Below are 13,704 nucleotides of genomic sequence, written 5' to 3'. Positions count from 1 at the left end.
GGAATGAGATTCTCACCTTGTAGGTAGGAACTGACAAGGGCCGCACAAACCAAGTGAGGTCGTGCTGCTTATTGGTGAGTTTTGGCGATGAGGCATTTTGCCAGATGACCTGGGCAGTCTGTATAGGGAACAACCCCATGTGTCTTTGTCCCACAGTTTCATGAGACCACTGCCTGAAGGATTTGCGGCCCAAGGTGTTTGCCTGGAAGAACCTTTCGATGAAGGATAAGTTGTGCAGCAGTGGAGATTGGATGAAGGCTGCGGTGACTGGCAGGGTGGAGGAACAGTGAATGGGCCACACGCATAGAATGTTGGAGGAACTCAGCAAGTCAGGCAGCATCTATAGAAAGGAATAAACAGTCAACATTTCAGGCCAAGACCCTTCGTTAGTGAATGGGCCACACCTCTACTGGGTACTGCTGCACAGAGAGCACCTTACCCCAGTAACCAGGTTCTTCCCAGTTATTGAAGAGAGTGCCTCTTTTGCAGTCTCAAGTTTTGTTTCACCCTAGCCCCTCCACTCCAGTCACTTTCTGTTGCATGTCTCAGCCCCTTTGAATCAAATTTTTGGCACCTTCAGTATCCCAGTTGCCCAAGAGCATGGCTTTGTTCTTCTTGCAGTTGACTTAGGCACTCAATGCCAACACGAACTGATTGATGAGGTATTCAATCTGCAGACAAGTCATGAATCCAAGCAGAAAACCACAACATTATTCATGTATAGGGAGGCTTTGGTCTGGATGCCCACACTTCCTAGTAATAGCATACCTCTTATTCCCATAGCCTTTCCAAGAGATTCATCAAGGGCTTCAATGAAAACTTTTATATCAAAAGTAAACTTATAGTAAAAAAGTAAAATGGACAATACCCTGTAAGATTTGTAAATTCTCATAGCCCTGAATTGACAGGTGAGCTTGGAATGCCTTTATTAGCATCAGGTATTGGTCAATAGAGATGCATTAGGAGGATACTTGATATCCTTCCCCAGTAAGGAGTAAGGACACTGAAGACTCTTCCTCAATTTAAGAGTGATGTTTAAATAGGTTGACTGCTCCGCTACAGATGAGAATCTTGAGAATTGATAGCTTGGCAAACAACTGGAATGTTAGATGCCTGAAATTTCAATAACAATGTGTATCACTGTGACTACAATGAAACCTGTACTCCCTAATTGCTGGTTTTTCAATGTACAGTTCCTGTGTTTGGAGTTTAGTAGTACACATACAGGTGGAAATAGAATTAATAAACCTATTCAAATATTTCAATAGCACCTGTATCCTTGCTTATAACCTAAGTTAAGAATGCTGGTTTGGAGCTAGCTCTATAAAATTGGTTGTTTCTTCACAAGAATATTTGATAACCTGAGATTGGCTGACAATTTAAACTTGTAATTACTAGCAGTGGTAATTTAAAGCAAGAGATAAGGACAGTGCTATTTATATTACACATTTAAGAAGGAGAAAGTAACTACTAAAAAGATAAATTGTTATTTTTACTTCAGGGTGAGTGGCATACTGTTCATGGTTTTTATTCAAGTGTACTTTGGTCACAGTATCTGACATGACATGAAATCTCATTAGTGAGATTAATTGGAATTAATAGAGATTTTATAGAAATTTACAAAGCTCATCAGATAATTACTAAGTAATACAGTGAAATATTTTATAGGTAATAAAGTTTTAGAGTTTTGATCGTGGTACTCATTTTATCTCTTTAGGGTAAAGAAGAGATGGTCACAGCTGTACCATTTGCTAGACCTCAGGATCTAGGACCATCACTCGCAATAGTTTCTAAAGTGAATCGGATTCAGGATCAGTTATTAAAAAAATATGACACGGAGCTTTACATGCACCTTAATCGACTGGAAATTGCTCCTCAGATTTATGGAATGTAAGTGAGGCTTTGTAATTTTATTTGTTTTGTTCTGTTAAAATAATTATTAATGGTTTTATCATGCAAATTATCTAAAATATTATTGAGCACAAAATCATCCTTAGGCCCAAATAGTAAATTGCAATAGTCACATACACACATTGAATGCAGCTTCCAAAGTTTAGATTCATCATAACCTGTAGCTTCGGAAATGGAGTTCAGTATTGCCCATGTTACAATACTTCTAACTGAAAAACAAATTTCCATTCTTGAGTATTTAATAACAGAGCACCATTTAATCAGGAACTATAGAATAACGAATGTTTATTTCATAACATCAGGCACAGAAAAAAAATCTATGTATACAAGAACAGAAAAGAAATTTGGATATTTTACATTTATCTTTAAATTGTGTAGTCTCTTTCCACTATTACTAAAGGAAACGTTCTTTTGCATTTATTCTGGCCATGTGAGAAAACCATTGAGTGCAAGGGTGTGTAAATCAATATAATTCTCTTGAAATGGCTTTGGAAATTCTTTCATGTACTGTATGTACATGTCATCTGTAATAACTATATCAACAGATTTTTAAGCCTAATGATATAGAAACAACAATGTTATTCCTACAAAGTTAAGATTCATGTATGTTGAATTAGATGCTTAAAAAGAATGAGGTAAGATGGAGAAAATTAAGATAGCTTGACTTAAACCTAAATTGTTATAAGGATACAGACTTATTTTAATTCTTTTTAAGATTAACTTTCTCATTTCCTGAAGAAACTTCATGTGACTCCAATTGAAATTTGGTTGCTTCCTAACCTGAAAACAATTTTTTATGTCCAGTCTACCGTTCTTCATACTGAATTCCAGGATTTTCCTGACAATTGTCTTTCCAATAACTAGTTTCTCTCATTACCCTTTCATCTATAGAAGTGATACATTTATTTCCTTCCATTCCATTGGATTAAATCCAAAACCTACTGAATCTTGGAAAATAACACAGATTGCTTCTCTTTCAGACCAGGACAGTATTGGCCTGAAGATCTAGCGATACATCAGCTTTTGGTTCCGTTAACCACTCCACTGTTTTTTCCCTATTCATTCATTTAAGTTCGTTAGAACCATGTCTTACAAAAATTTTCCATATACTTATTTTCACTTCTCATGTTAAAACAGATAGTGTTATTTATTTTTCAGTGAAATGTCTTATGTCCCTTTCCTTTAGCAAGTAACAGCTGCTTATGCAGCCCATTGCCCTTTTATACATTAAATATTCTTGCATTTTTATAGTCTTTGCCAGGTTATTTTGTATTCCATCTTGTCCCTTTTTATCATGTTTTATCATCTGCTTGCTTATGATGTTCCCCTAGTCCTCAGATTTACTATTGATCCTGGCAATATTACCAATTTTTTGTTTTTAGTCTTTTCTTATAATATGTGTTCACTGATGGATCATTTACCTGATGGAATGTTATTCATTGAGATTCTTAACATTTTTTCAAGTATTTTAATTGTTTATGAACTGGGAAACTTTTTAATACAGTTTCTAAGTCTAACTAAGCCAATTTACCTCTCATACCAACAGAGTTAGTCTTTTTTTAAAGTTCATGAATCCCTTTTATTCTGATGTATTTCAACTCTTAACTGAGTGGACACGTAACTGGGAGCTACAGTATAATGGGAGTAAATGTGAGGTTATTCAGTATGGTTCTGAAAGGCCGATTTGTATTTGTCTTGAGAGATTGGAAAGATGCAACAAGACCTGGATGACCTTGTATTTGAAAGCACATGTTAAAATAGGCCAAAGTCAGTATGGTATCTTTAAGAGGGTAAATAGAGCTTTGACCAGTGACCAATCTAGACATCGGAAGTTTGAGAGGAAGTGATTTCATTCACACCCACTGCCTGAGTGTAAAAAGGGAGCAGCAGGTCGTGGCAACATAATAGAGTTTTGACCTGTGACCAGTCAGTGTTTGAAATTTAGAAACATAGAAAACCTACAGCGCAATACGGGCCCTTCAGCCCACAAATTACTAGGCTTACCCATAGCCCTCTATTTTTCTAAGCTCCATGTACCTATCCAAAAGTCTCTTAAAAGACCCTATCGTACCCACCTCCACCACCGTTGCCAGCAGCCCATTCCACGCCCTCACCACTCTCTGAGTAAAAAAACTTACCCCTGACATAAACACGAGGAAATCTGCAGGTGCTGGAATTTCAAGCAACACACAAAAAAGTTGCTGGTGAATGCAGCAGGCCAGGCAGCATCTCTAGGAAGAGGTACAGTCGACATTTCGGGCCGAGACCCTTCGTCAGAACTAACTGAAAGAAGAGCTAGCAAAAGATTTGGAAGTGAGAGGGGGAAGGAGAGATTGGAAATGATAGGAGAAAGCAGGAGGGGGAGGGATGGAGCCAAGAGCTGGACAGTTGATTGGCAAAAGGGATATGAGAAGATCATGGGACAGGAGGCCTAGGGAGAAAGAAAAGGGAGTTGGGGGGGAAACCCAGAGGATGGGCAAGGGGTATAGTGAGAGGGACAGAGGGAGAAAAAGGAGAGAGAGAAATATATATATATAAATAAATAACTGATGGGGTACCCCTGACATCTCCGCTGTACCTACTCCCCAGCACCTTAAACCCGTGTCCTCTTGTGGCAACGATTTCAGCCCTGTGGAAAAAAGCCTCTGACTATCCACATGATCAATGCCTCTGATCATCTTATACACCTCTATCAGGTCACCTCTCATCCTCTGTCGCTCCAAGGAGAAAAGGCCAAGTTCACTCAACCTGTTTTCATAAGGCATGCGCCCCAATCCAGGCAACATCTTTGTAAATCTCCTCTGCACCCTTTCTGTGTTTCCACATCCTTCCTGTAATGAGGCGACCAGAACTGAGCGCAGTACTCCAAGCGGGGTCTGACCAGGGTCCTATATAGCTGCAACATTACCTCTCAGCTCCTAAATTCAATTCCACGATTAATGAAGTCCAATACACCGTATGCTTTCTTAACCACAGAGTCAACCTGCATAGCTGCTTTGAGCGTCCTATGGACTCAGACCCCAAGATTCCTCTGATCCTCCACACTGCCAAGAGTCTTAACATTAATACTTTATTCTGCCATCATATTTGACCTACCAAAATGAACTACTTCACACTTATCTGGGTTGAACTCCATCTGCCACTTCTCAGCCCAGTTTTGCATCCTATCAATGTCCCGCTGTAACCTCTGACAACCCTCCACACTATCCACAACACCTCCAACCTTTGTGTCATCAGCAATCTTACTAACCCATCCCTCCACTTCCTTATCCAGGTCATTTATAAAAATCACGAAGAGTAAGAGTCTCAGAACAGATCCCTGAGGCACTCCACTGGTGACTGACCTCCATGCAGAATATGACCCATCTACAACCACTCTTTGCCTTCTGTGGGCAAGCCATTCCTGGATCCACAAAGTAATGTCCCCTTGGATCCCATGCCTCCTTACTTTCTCAATAAGCCTTGCATGGGGTACCTTGTCAAATGCCTTGCTGAAATCCATATACACTACATCTACTGCTCTTCCTTCGTCAGTGTGGGTTAGTCACATTCTCAAAAAATTCAATCAGGCCCGTAAGGCACGACCTGCCCTTGACAAAGCCATGCTGACTATTCCTAATCATATTATACCTCTCCAAATGTTCATAAATCCTGCTTCTCAGGATCTTCTCCATCAACTTACCAACTACTGAAGTAAGACTCACTGGTCTATAATTTCCTGGGCTATCTCTACTCCCTTTCTTGAATAAAGGAACAACATCCACAACTCTTCAATTCTCCGGAACCTCTCCCATCCCCATTGATGAATCAAAGATCGTCGCCAGAGGCTCAGCAATCTCCTCCCTCGCCTCCCACAGTTCCCTGGGGTACATCTCATCCAGTCCGGCGACTTATCCAACTTGATGCTTTCCAAAACTTGATGCACATCCTCTTTCTTAATATCTACATGCTCAAACTTTTCAGTCTGCTGAAGTCTCCAAGATCCTTTTCCATAGTGGATACTGAAATAAAGTATTCATTAAGTACCTCTGCTATTTCCTTGGGTTCCATACACACTTTCTCACTGTCACACTTGATAGGTCCTATTCTTTCACGTCTTATCCTCTTGCTCCTCACATACTTGTAGAATGCCTTGGGGTTTTCCTTAATCCTGCCCACCTAGGCCTTCTCATGGCCCCTTCCGGCTCTCCTAATTTCCTTTTTAGACTCCTTCCTGTTAGCCTTATAATCTTCTGGATCGCTGACATTACCTCACTCTCTGAACCGTTTGTAAGATTTTCTTCTGGACTAGATTTATTACAGCCTTTGTACACCGCGGTTCCTGTACCCTACCATAACTTCCCTGTCTCATTGGAACGTACCTATGCAGAACTCCACACAAATATCCCCGGAATGTTTCTTCCGTACATTTCCCTGAGAGCATCTGTTCCCAATTTAAGCTTCCAATTTCCTGCCTGGTAGCCTCATAATTCCCCTTACTTCAGTTAAACACTTTTCTAACTTGTCTGTTCCTATCTCTCTCCAATGCTATTGTAAAGGAGATAGAATTATGATCACTATATCCAAAATACTCTCCCTCTGAGAGATCTGACATCTGACCAGGTTCCTTTTCCAATACCAAATCAAGTACGGTCTCTCCTCTTGTAGGATAAGCTACATATTGTGTCAAGAAACCTTCCTGAACACACCTAACAAATTCCACCCCATCTAAACCCCTTGCCCTAGGGAGATGCCAATCGATATTTGGGAAATTAAAATCTCCCATCATGACAACTCTGTTATTATTACACCTTTCCAGGATCTGTTTCCCTATCTGCTCCTCGATATCCCTGCTACTATTGGGCGGCCTATAAAAAATACCCAGTAAAGTTATTGACCCCTTCCTGTTCCTAACCTCCACCCACAGAGACTCCGTAGACAATCCCTCCATGATGTCCACCTTTTCTGCAGCCGTGACACTATCTTTGATCAACAGTGCCACGCCCCCACCTCTTTTGCCTCCCTCCCTGTCCTTTCTGAAACATATAAAACCCGGCACTTGAAGTAACCATTCCTGTTCCTGAGCCACCCAAGTCTCTGTAATGGCCACAAGTACAAATTAAAGGACTGCTGAGGGAAGCACAGCAGCCAGCGTCGAAGTGGAAAGAGTCAGAGCCTCATGCGGGATGTGGGAAGGCAGTGAAGTCTATAACTACAAGAACGGTTTCCAGCGTCAGTTTCTAACAATCCGCATTAAGGAGTTGGAGTTGAAACTAGATGAACTCCAGTTCTTTCAGGAGGCTGGAGGGGTGATAGACAGGTCATATAGAAAGTGAGTTACACCCAAGTTGCAGGAAGAGGAAAGGAATTAAGGAACCAGTACAGCGTACCCCTGTGGCAATCGTCCTCAGCAACAGTTATATCACCTTGGATACTGTTGTGGGGAGGGGTTGACCTAACAGAGGTAAGTCACAGTGGTTAGGTCTCTGGCGTTGAGTCCGGCTGTGTGACTCAGAAGGGAAGAGGGGAGAAGAGACACACTGTAGTCATAGGGGATTCGTTAGCTAGGGAAACAGACAGGAGGATGGTATGTTGCCTCCCAGGTGCCAACATCAGGGTCATCTCAGATCGAGTCCTCAGCATTGTTAAGTGGCAGTGTGAACAACCAGAGGTCATGGTCCATGTAGGTACCAATGACATGGGTAGGAATAGTTGCGCAGGGAGTTCAGGGAGTTAGAGGTAGCACCTCCAGGGTTGTGATCTCAGGATTGCTATCCATGCCACATGCTAGAGAGGCCAAAACTAGGAAGATTATACAGTTTAATATTTGGCTGAGGAGTTGGTGTAGGAAGAGAGGGGATAAGGCTTTTGGATCATTGAGCTCCCTTCCAGGGAATGAGGGACCTGTAGAGAGGAGACGCTTTGCACCTGAAGTGGAGAGGGACTAAATGTCCTAGCAGGAAGGTCTGTTAATGCTGCATGGTGGGGTTTAAACTAGAGTTGCCCGGGGATGGGAACCAGAGTGCCAGAACAATTTGAGGAGAAGTTGTGGAGGCAGATATTGGTAAGACCTCAGACAAAGTTAGCAATTGAAAGGTTCAGCATGGTGTGATTAGTAGCCTGAGCTGTTTATATTTCAATGCAAGAATTATCGTAGGAAAGGAGAGCACGGATTCACACATGGAATTATGACATTGTAGCCATTCGTTAGACTTGGTTGTGGGGCGGGGGCAGGATTGGCAGCTCAGTATTCCGGGGTTCCATTGTTTGAGACATGACAGAGCTGGAGGGATTAAAGGAGGAAGGGTGGCATTACTAGTCGGAAAATTTTACAGCAGTGCTCTGTCAGGACGGACCGGAGAACTTGATTAGTGAGGCATCATGGGTGGAACTGAGAAGTAAAAAAAAGTATGACCATGTTAATGGGGCTGTAATATAGACTGCCCAACAGTCCTAGGGATTTAGAGGAACAAATTTGTAAAGAGATTGCAGACTGGTGTACAAGAAACATAAGGCTGTTACAGTAGGTGATTTTAACTATCCACATATTCACTGGGAATCCCATACTGTTAAAGGACTAGATGGGATAGAGTTCGTCAAATGGTTCAGAAAAGTTTCCTTCATCAGTACATGGAAGTCCTAACGAGAGAGTGTGCGATACTGGATTTGCTATTGGAGAATGAAACAAAGCAGGTGACAGAAGTTTGTGTAGAGGAGCAGTTCACATCCAGTGACCACAATGTCATTAGTTTCAAAGTAAATATGCAAAGAGATAGGTCTGGTCCACAGGTTGAGATCCTAAATTGGAGAAAGACCAATTTTGATGGTATCAGAAATGATCTGGCAAAGGTGTACTTCGAAAGTGGGAGGCCTTCAAAAACAAAATTTTAAGAGTACAAAGCTTGTATCTGCCTGTCAGAATAAAAGGTGAAGTTAACAAGGGTAGGGAACCTTGGTTTTCAAGAGATAATTGGTTCAGAGAAAAAAGGAGGTGTAAAACAAAACAGGCAGATAGAAACAAATGAGGTACTTATGGAATTCAAGAAATGCTTGCGAACACTTAAGAATGAAATCAGGAAGGCTAAAAGAAGGCATGAAGATGGTCTAGCAGATAAGATGAAGGAGAATCCTGAGAGATTCCACAGGTATGTTAAGAGCAAAGGATTGCTAGGGACAAAATTGGTCCTCTGGAAGACTGGAATGGTAGTCCATTTGTGAGCCAAAACAGATGTGGGAGATCTTAAATGAATTCTTTGGATCTCTATTTACTCAGGAGATGGATACAGTGTCTATAGAAGTGAGGCAAAGCAGCATTAACTTCATGGACCCTGTACAGATTATGGAGAAGGAGGTGTTTGCTACCTTGAGGCAAATCAGGGTGGATAAATCCCCAGGACCTGACAAGGTGTTCTCTCAGACGCAATGGGAGACAAGTGCAGAAATTGGGCCCTAGAGAAATTTAAAACATCCTTAGCGATTCAAGAGGTACCAGAGGACTGGAGGGATAGAGAATGATGTGCTGCTGTTTAAAGAAGGCTCTAAACAGAAACCAGGAAATTATAGGCCGGTGAGTCTGACATCAGCTGTGCGAAAGTTATTGGAAGGTATTCGAAGGAAGCGGATATATAAGTATTTGGATAGACATAGACTTATTAAGGATAGTCAGCATAGCTTCTTGTGTGGTAGGTCATGTGTAACCAATCTTACAGAGTTTTTTGAGGGAGTTACCAGGAAAGTTATTGAAGGCAAGGCAGTGGATTACCTACATAGACTTTAGTTAGGCATTTGACAAGGTCCTGCATGGGCAGCTGCTCAAGAAGATTCAGTTGCTTGGCATACAGGACAAGGTAGTAAATAAGATTAGATATTGGCATTGTGGGAGAAGCCAGAGAGTGGTAGTGGAGGTTGCCTCTCTGACTGGAGGCCCATGACTAGTAGAATGCCACAGGGATCTGTGCTGGGTCCGTTGTTGTTTGTCATCTGTGTCAATCATCTGGATGATAAGGTGGTTAACTGGATCAGCAAATTTATGGATGACACTAGGATTAGGGGTGCACTGTACTGTGATGAAGGCTATTATGGCGTGTAGAGGGATCTGCATCAGCTGGGAAAATAGACTGAAAAATGGCAGATGGAATTTAATGCAGACAAGTGTGAGGTTTTGTACTTCAGTAGGACCAACAAAAGTAGGTCTTACACAGTGAACAGTAGGGCAGTGAATAGTAGTGTGGAAGAACAAAGGGATCAGGGAATAGAGGTCCATAATTCGTTGAAAATGATGTTCCAGGTAAATGGGTGGTAAAGAAAGCTTTTGGCACAGTGGCCCTTATAAATCAATGTATTGAGTACAGAAGATAGGATCTTATGTCAAATTTGTACAAGACGTTTATGAGGCCTAATTTGGAGTATTGTGTGCAGTTTTGGTCATTACCTGCAGGAAAGATATAACCAAGTTTGAAAGGGGGCAAGAAAATTTACAAGGAAGTTGCCTGGTCAGGAGGATCTGAATTATAAGGAAAGATTGAATAGGAAGTGAGGAAGAATGTAAAAGATTGTGAGGAGATTTGATAGAGGTATACAAAATTATTCTTTAAAACGTAAAGGGTTGAGAGGAGATTTGATAGAGGTACACAAAATTATGAAGGTATATATAGGGTAAATGCAAGCAGGCTTTTTCCACTGCGATTGGTTGGGACTACAACCAGAGATCATGGCTTAAGTGTGAAAGGTGAGAAGTTTAAGGAGAAACTTCTTCACTCAGAGGGTCGTGAGAATATAGAATGAGCTGCCAGCAGAAGTGGTCCTAGTGAGTTCGATTTCAACAATTAAAAGAAGTTTGGATTGGTTCGCGGATAGTAGGGAAATGGAGGACTATGGTCCCAGTGTGGGTCGTTGGGAGTGGGCAGCTTAAATGGTTTTGGCATGGACTAGATGGAATGAAGGGCCTGTTTCTGTGCTGTACTCCCTATGACTCTAAATCTTTTAGAATTCTTTGAGGGAAAAACAAGCAGAATGGACAAAGGAACGTCAGTGGATGTTGCTTACTTGGATTTTAGGAAGGCCTGAGGCAAGATGCCTCACATGAAGCTACTTAATAAAATAAGAGCCCTTGGTATTACAGGAAAGATACTGGCATGGATAGAAGATTGGCGACTGGCAGAAAGCAAAGAGTGGGAGTAAAGTGGGCCTTTTCTGCATGGCTGCTGGTGACTAGTGTTGTTCTGCAAGGGTCTGTGTTGGGACCATTTCTTTTCATATTAGGTCAACGATTTGGACGACAGAATTGACGGTTTTGCGGATGATACAAAGACAAGTGGAGGGGTAGGTAGTGTTGAGGAATCAAGGAGTCTGCAAAGGACTTAGACAGATTGTGAGAATGAGCAAAGAAGTGGCAGATAGAATATAGTGTAGGTAAGTGTATAGTCATGCACATTGGTAAAAGGAATAAGACTATAGACTATTTTCTAAATGGAGAGAAAAAAATCAAAAGACCAAAGGTTCTTGGCAGAATTCCCTAAAGGTTAACATGCAGTTTGAGTTGGTGGTAAGAAAGTGAACTGCAATGTTAGCATTTATTTCAAGAGGACTATAATATAAAAGCAAGGATGTAATGCTGAGGCTTTATAAGGTACTGGTCAGACCGCACTTGGAATATTGTGAACAACAGGAATTCTGCAGATGCTGGAAATTCAAGCAACACACATAAAAATTGCTGGTGAACGCAGCAGGCCAGGCAGCATCTCTAGGAAGAGGTGCAGTCAACGTTTCAGGCCGAGACCCTTCATCAGTACTAACTGAAGGAAGAGTGAGTAAGGGATTTGAAAGTTGGAGGGGGAGGGGGAGATCCAAACTGTTAGGAGAAGACAGGAGGGGGAGGGATGGAGCCAAGAGCTGGACAGGTGATAGGCAAAAGGGATACGAGAGGATCATGGGACAGGAGGTCCAGGAAGAAAGACGGGGGGAGGGGGGACCCAGAGGATGGGCAAGGGGTATATTCAGAGGGACATAGGGAGAAAAAGGAGAGTGAGAGAAAAATGTGTGTATAAAAATAAGTAACAGATGGGGTATGAGGGGGAGGTGAGGCATTAGCGGAAGTTAGAGAAGTGGATCATCGACTTCTCTAACTTCCGCTAATGCCCCACCTCCCCCTCGTACCCCATCTGTTACTTATTTTTATACACACATTCTTTCTCTTTCTCTCTCCTTTTTCTCCCTGTGTCTCTCTGAATATACCCCTTGCCCATCCTCTGGTTCCCACCCCCCCCGCCCCTGTCTTTCTTCCCGGACTTCCTGTCCCATGATCCTCTCGTATCCCCTTTGCCAATCGCCTGTCCAGCTCTTGGCTCCATCCCTCCCCCTCCTGTCTTCTCCTATCATTTTGGATCTCCCCCTCCCCCTCCAACTTTCAAATCCCTTACTCACTCTTCCTTCAGTTAGTCCTGACGACGGGTCTCGGCCTGAAACATCGACTGCACCTCTTCCTAGAGATGCTGCCTGGCCTGCTGCGTTCACCAGCAATTTTTATGTGTGTTGCTTGGAATATTGTGAGCGGTTTTGGGCTCCTTATCTAAGAAAAGATGAACTGAAATTAGAGAGACTCCAAATGTCACAAGAATAATTCTGGGAATGCATGAGTTAGTGTATGAGGAGCATTTGATGGCTCTGGGCCTGTACTCACTGGAGCTTAGAAGAATGAGGGGGGATCTCATTCAAATCTATTGAATATTGAAAGGCCTAGATAGATTGGATGTGGAGAGGATGCTTCCTATGCTGGACCAGAAGGCACAACCTCAGAATAGGCCTTCTGATCACTGATGATGATGAGTCCCACTATTGTTGTGTCTTCAGTGAACTTAATGTTATTGTTAAGGTGTTTAGCCATCCAATCACTTGTGAGCAGAGTGTACAACAATGGGCTCTGCACACAGCCTTGGGGGGTGGGGACACCTATGTTGAGGATAATGGGGAGGGAAGAGCAGTTGTGCATCATGACTATCTGAATTCTAGGCAGAATAACGATTCAGCATAGAGTAGATGGGCCAAAGGACCTGTTTTGTGTTGTGGTGTTCCATGATTATATGACCAGTCGCTGAAAGTTCTGTAGCAGCTGCAATTAGGAAGGCACATGGTATGTCAGGCTTACTTAGAAGAGGACTTGAGTATATGTGTAAGAATATTTTGTGGATGTTTACAGGGCATTGGTGAGACAGTAATAGAATTTTGCGTGCAGGTTGAGTCTCTTCATATGAGGAAAGATATTCTTAGAAGAGAGAGTGTGTGCAACAAAGGTTGACTGGTCTGATTCCTAGGATGGCAGGATGGACGTATAAGGAGATATTTGAAGCAACACACACAAAACACTGGAGGAACTTAGCAGGCCAGGCAGCGTTAATGGAAAAGAGTAAACAGTCGGTGTTTCAGCCCTAGACACCTCATCAGACTGACCAGTCCTGATGAAGGGTCATGGCAAAACATTAACGGGTTTATTCTTTTGCTTAGATGCTGCACCTGGCCTGCTGAGTTCCTCCAGCATTTTATGTGTGCTACTTTGGATTTCTCATGTGAAGGAGATGTTTGGGTTGATTATGCTGAAAATCACTGGAGCTTAGAACATTGAGAGGAGAGTATATAGAATCCTATAAAATTTTAATAGAGCAAGACAGACCAGATGAAGGGACAATGGTCCAAAAGACTGGAGAGTCCAGATTCAATGGTCATTGCCTCAGGATGCAGGGTATTCTTTTAAAAACTGGCATCGGCAGAAACTGCTTCACTCGGACGATGGTGACTCTGTGAAATTCTCTACCAATGAAA

The 13,704-nt window shown here is 42.2% G+C and overlaps 1 protein-coding gene across 3 annotated transcripts in view; it reads left to right on the top strand.

The window, feature by feature from the left end:
• tbc1d5 (TBC1 domain family, member 5) overlaps positions 1-13,704 on the top strand; it is a 485,913-nt gene that overhangs the window by 305,580 nt on the left and 166,629 nt on the right. For all 3 annotated transcript variants that reach the window (XM_063044063.1, XM_063044064.1, XM_063044062.1), the window contains one exon: positions 1,718-1,890. In XM_063044063.1, the coding sequence (XP_062900133.1) occupies positions 1,718-1,890 (173 nt within the window). The remainder of the gene's footprint in view (positions 1-1,717; positions 1,891-13,704) is intronic.

The sequence above is a fragment of the Mobula hypostoma genome, chromosome 3 (genome assembly GCF_963921235.1).
Source record: "Mobula hypostoma chromosome 3, sMobHyp1.1, whole genome shotgun sequence".
NCBI lineage: Eukaryota > Metazoa > Chordata > Chondrichthyes > Myliobatiformes > Myliobatidae > Mobula > Mobula hypostoma.
This window is presented reverse-complemented; position numbering and strand designations above follow the sequence as displayed.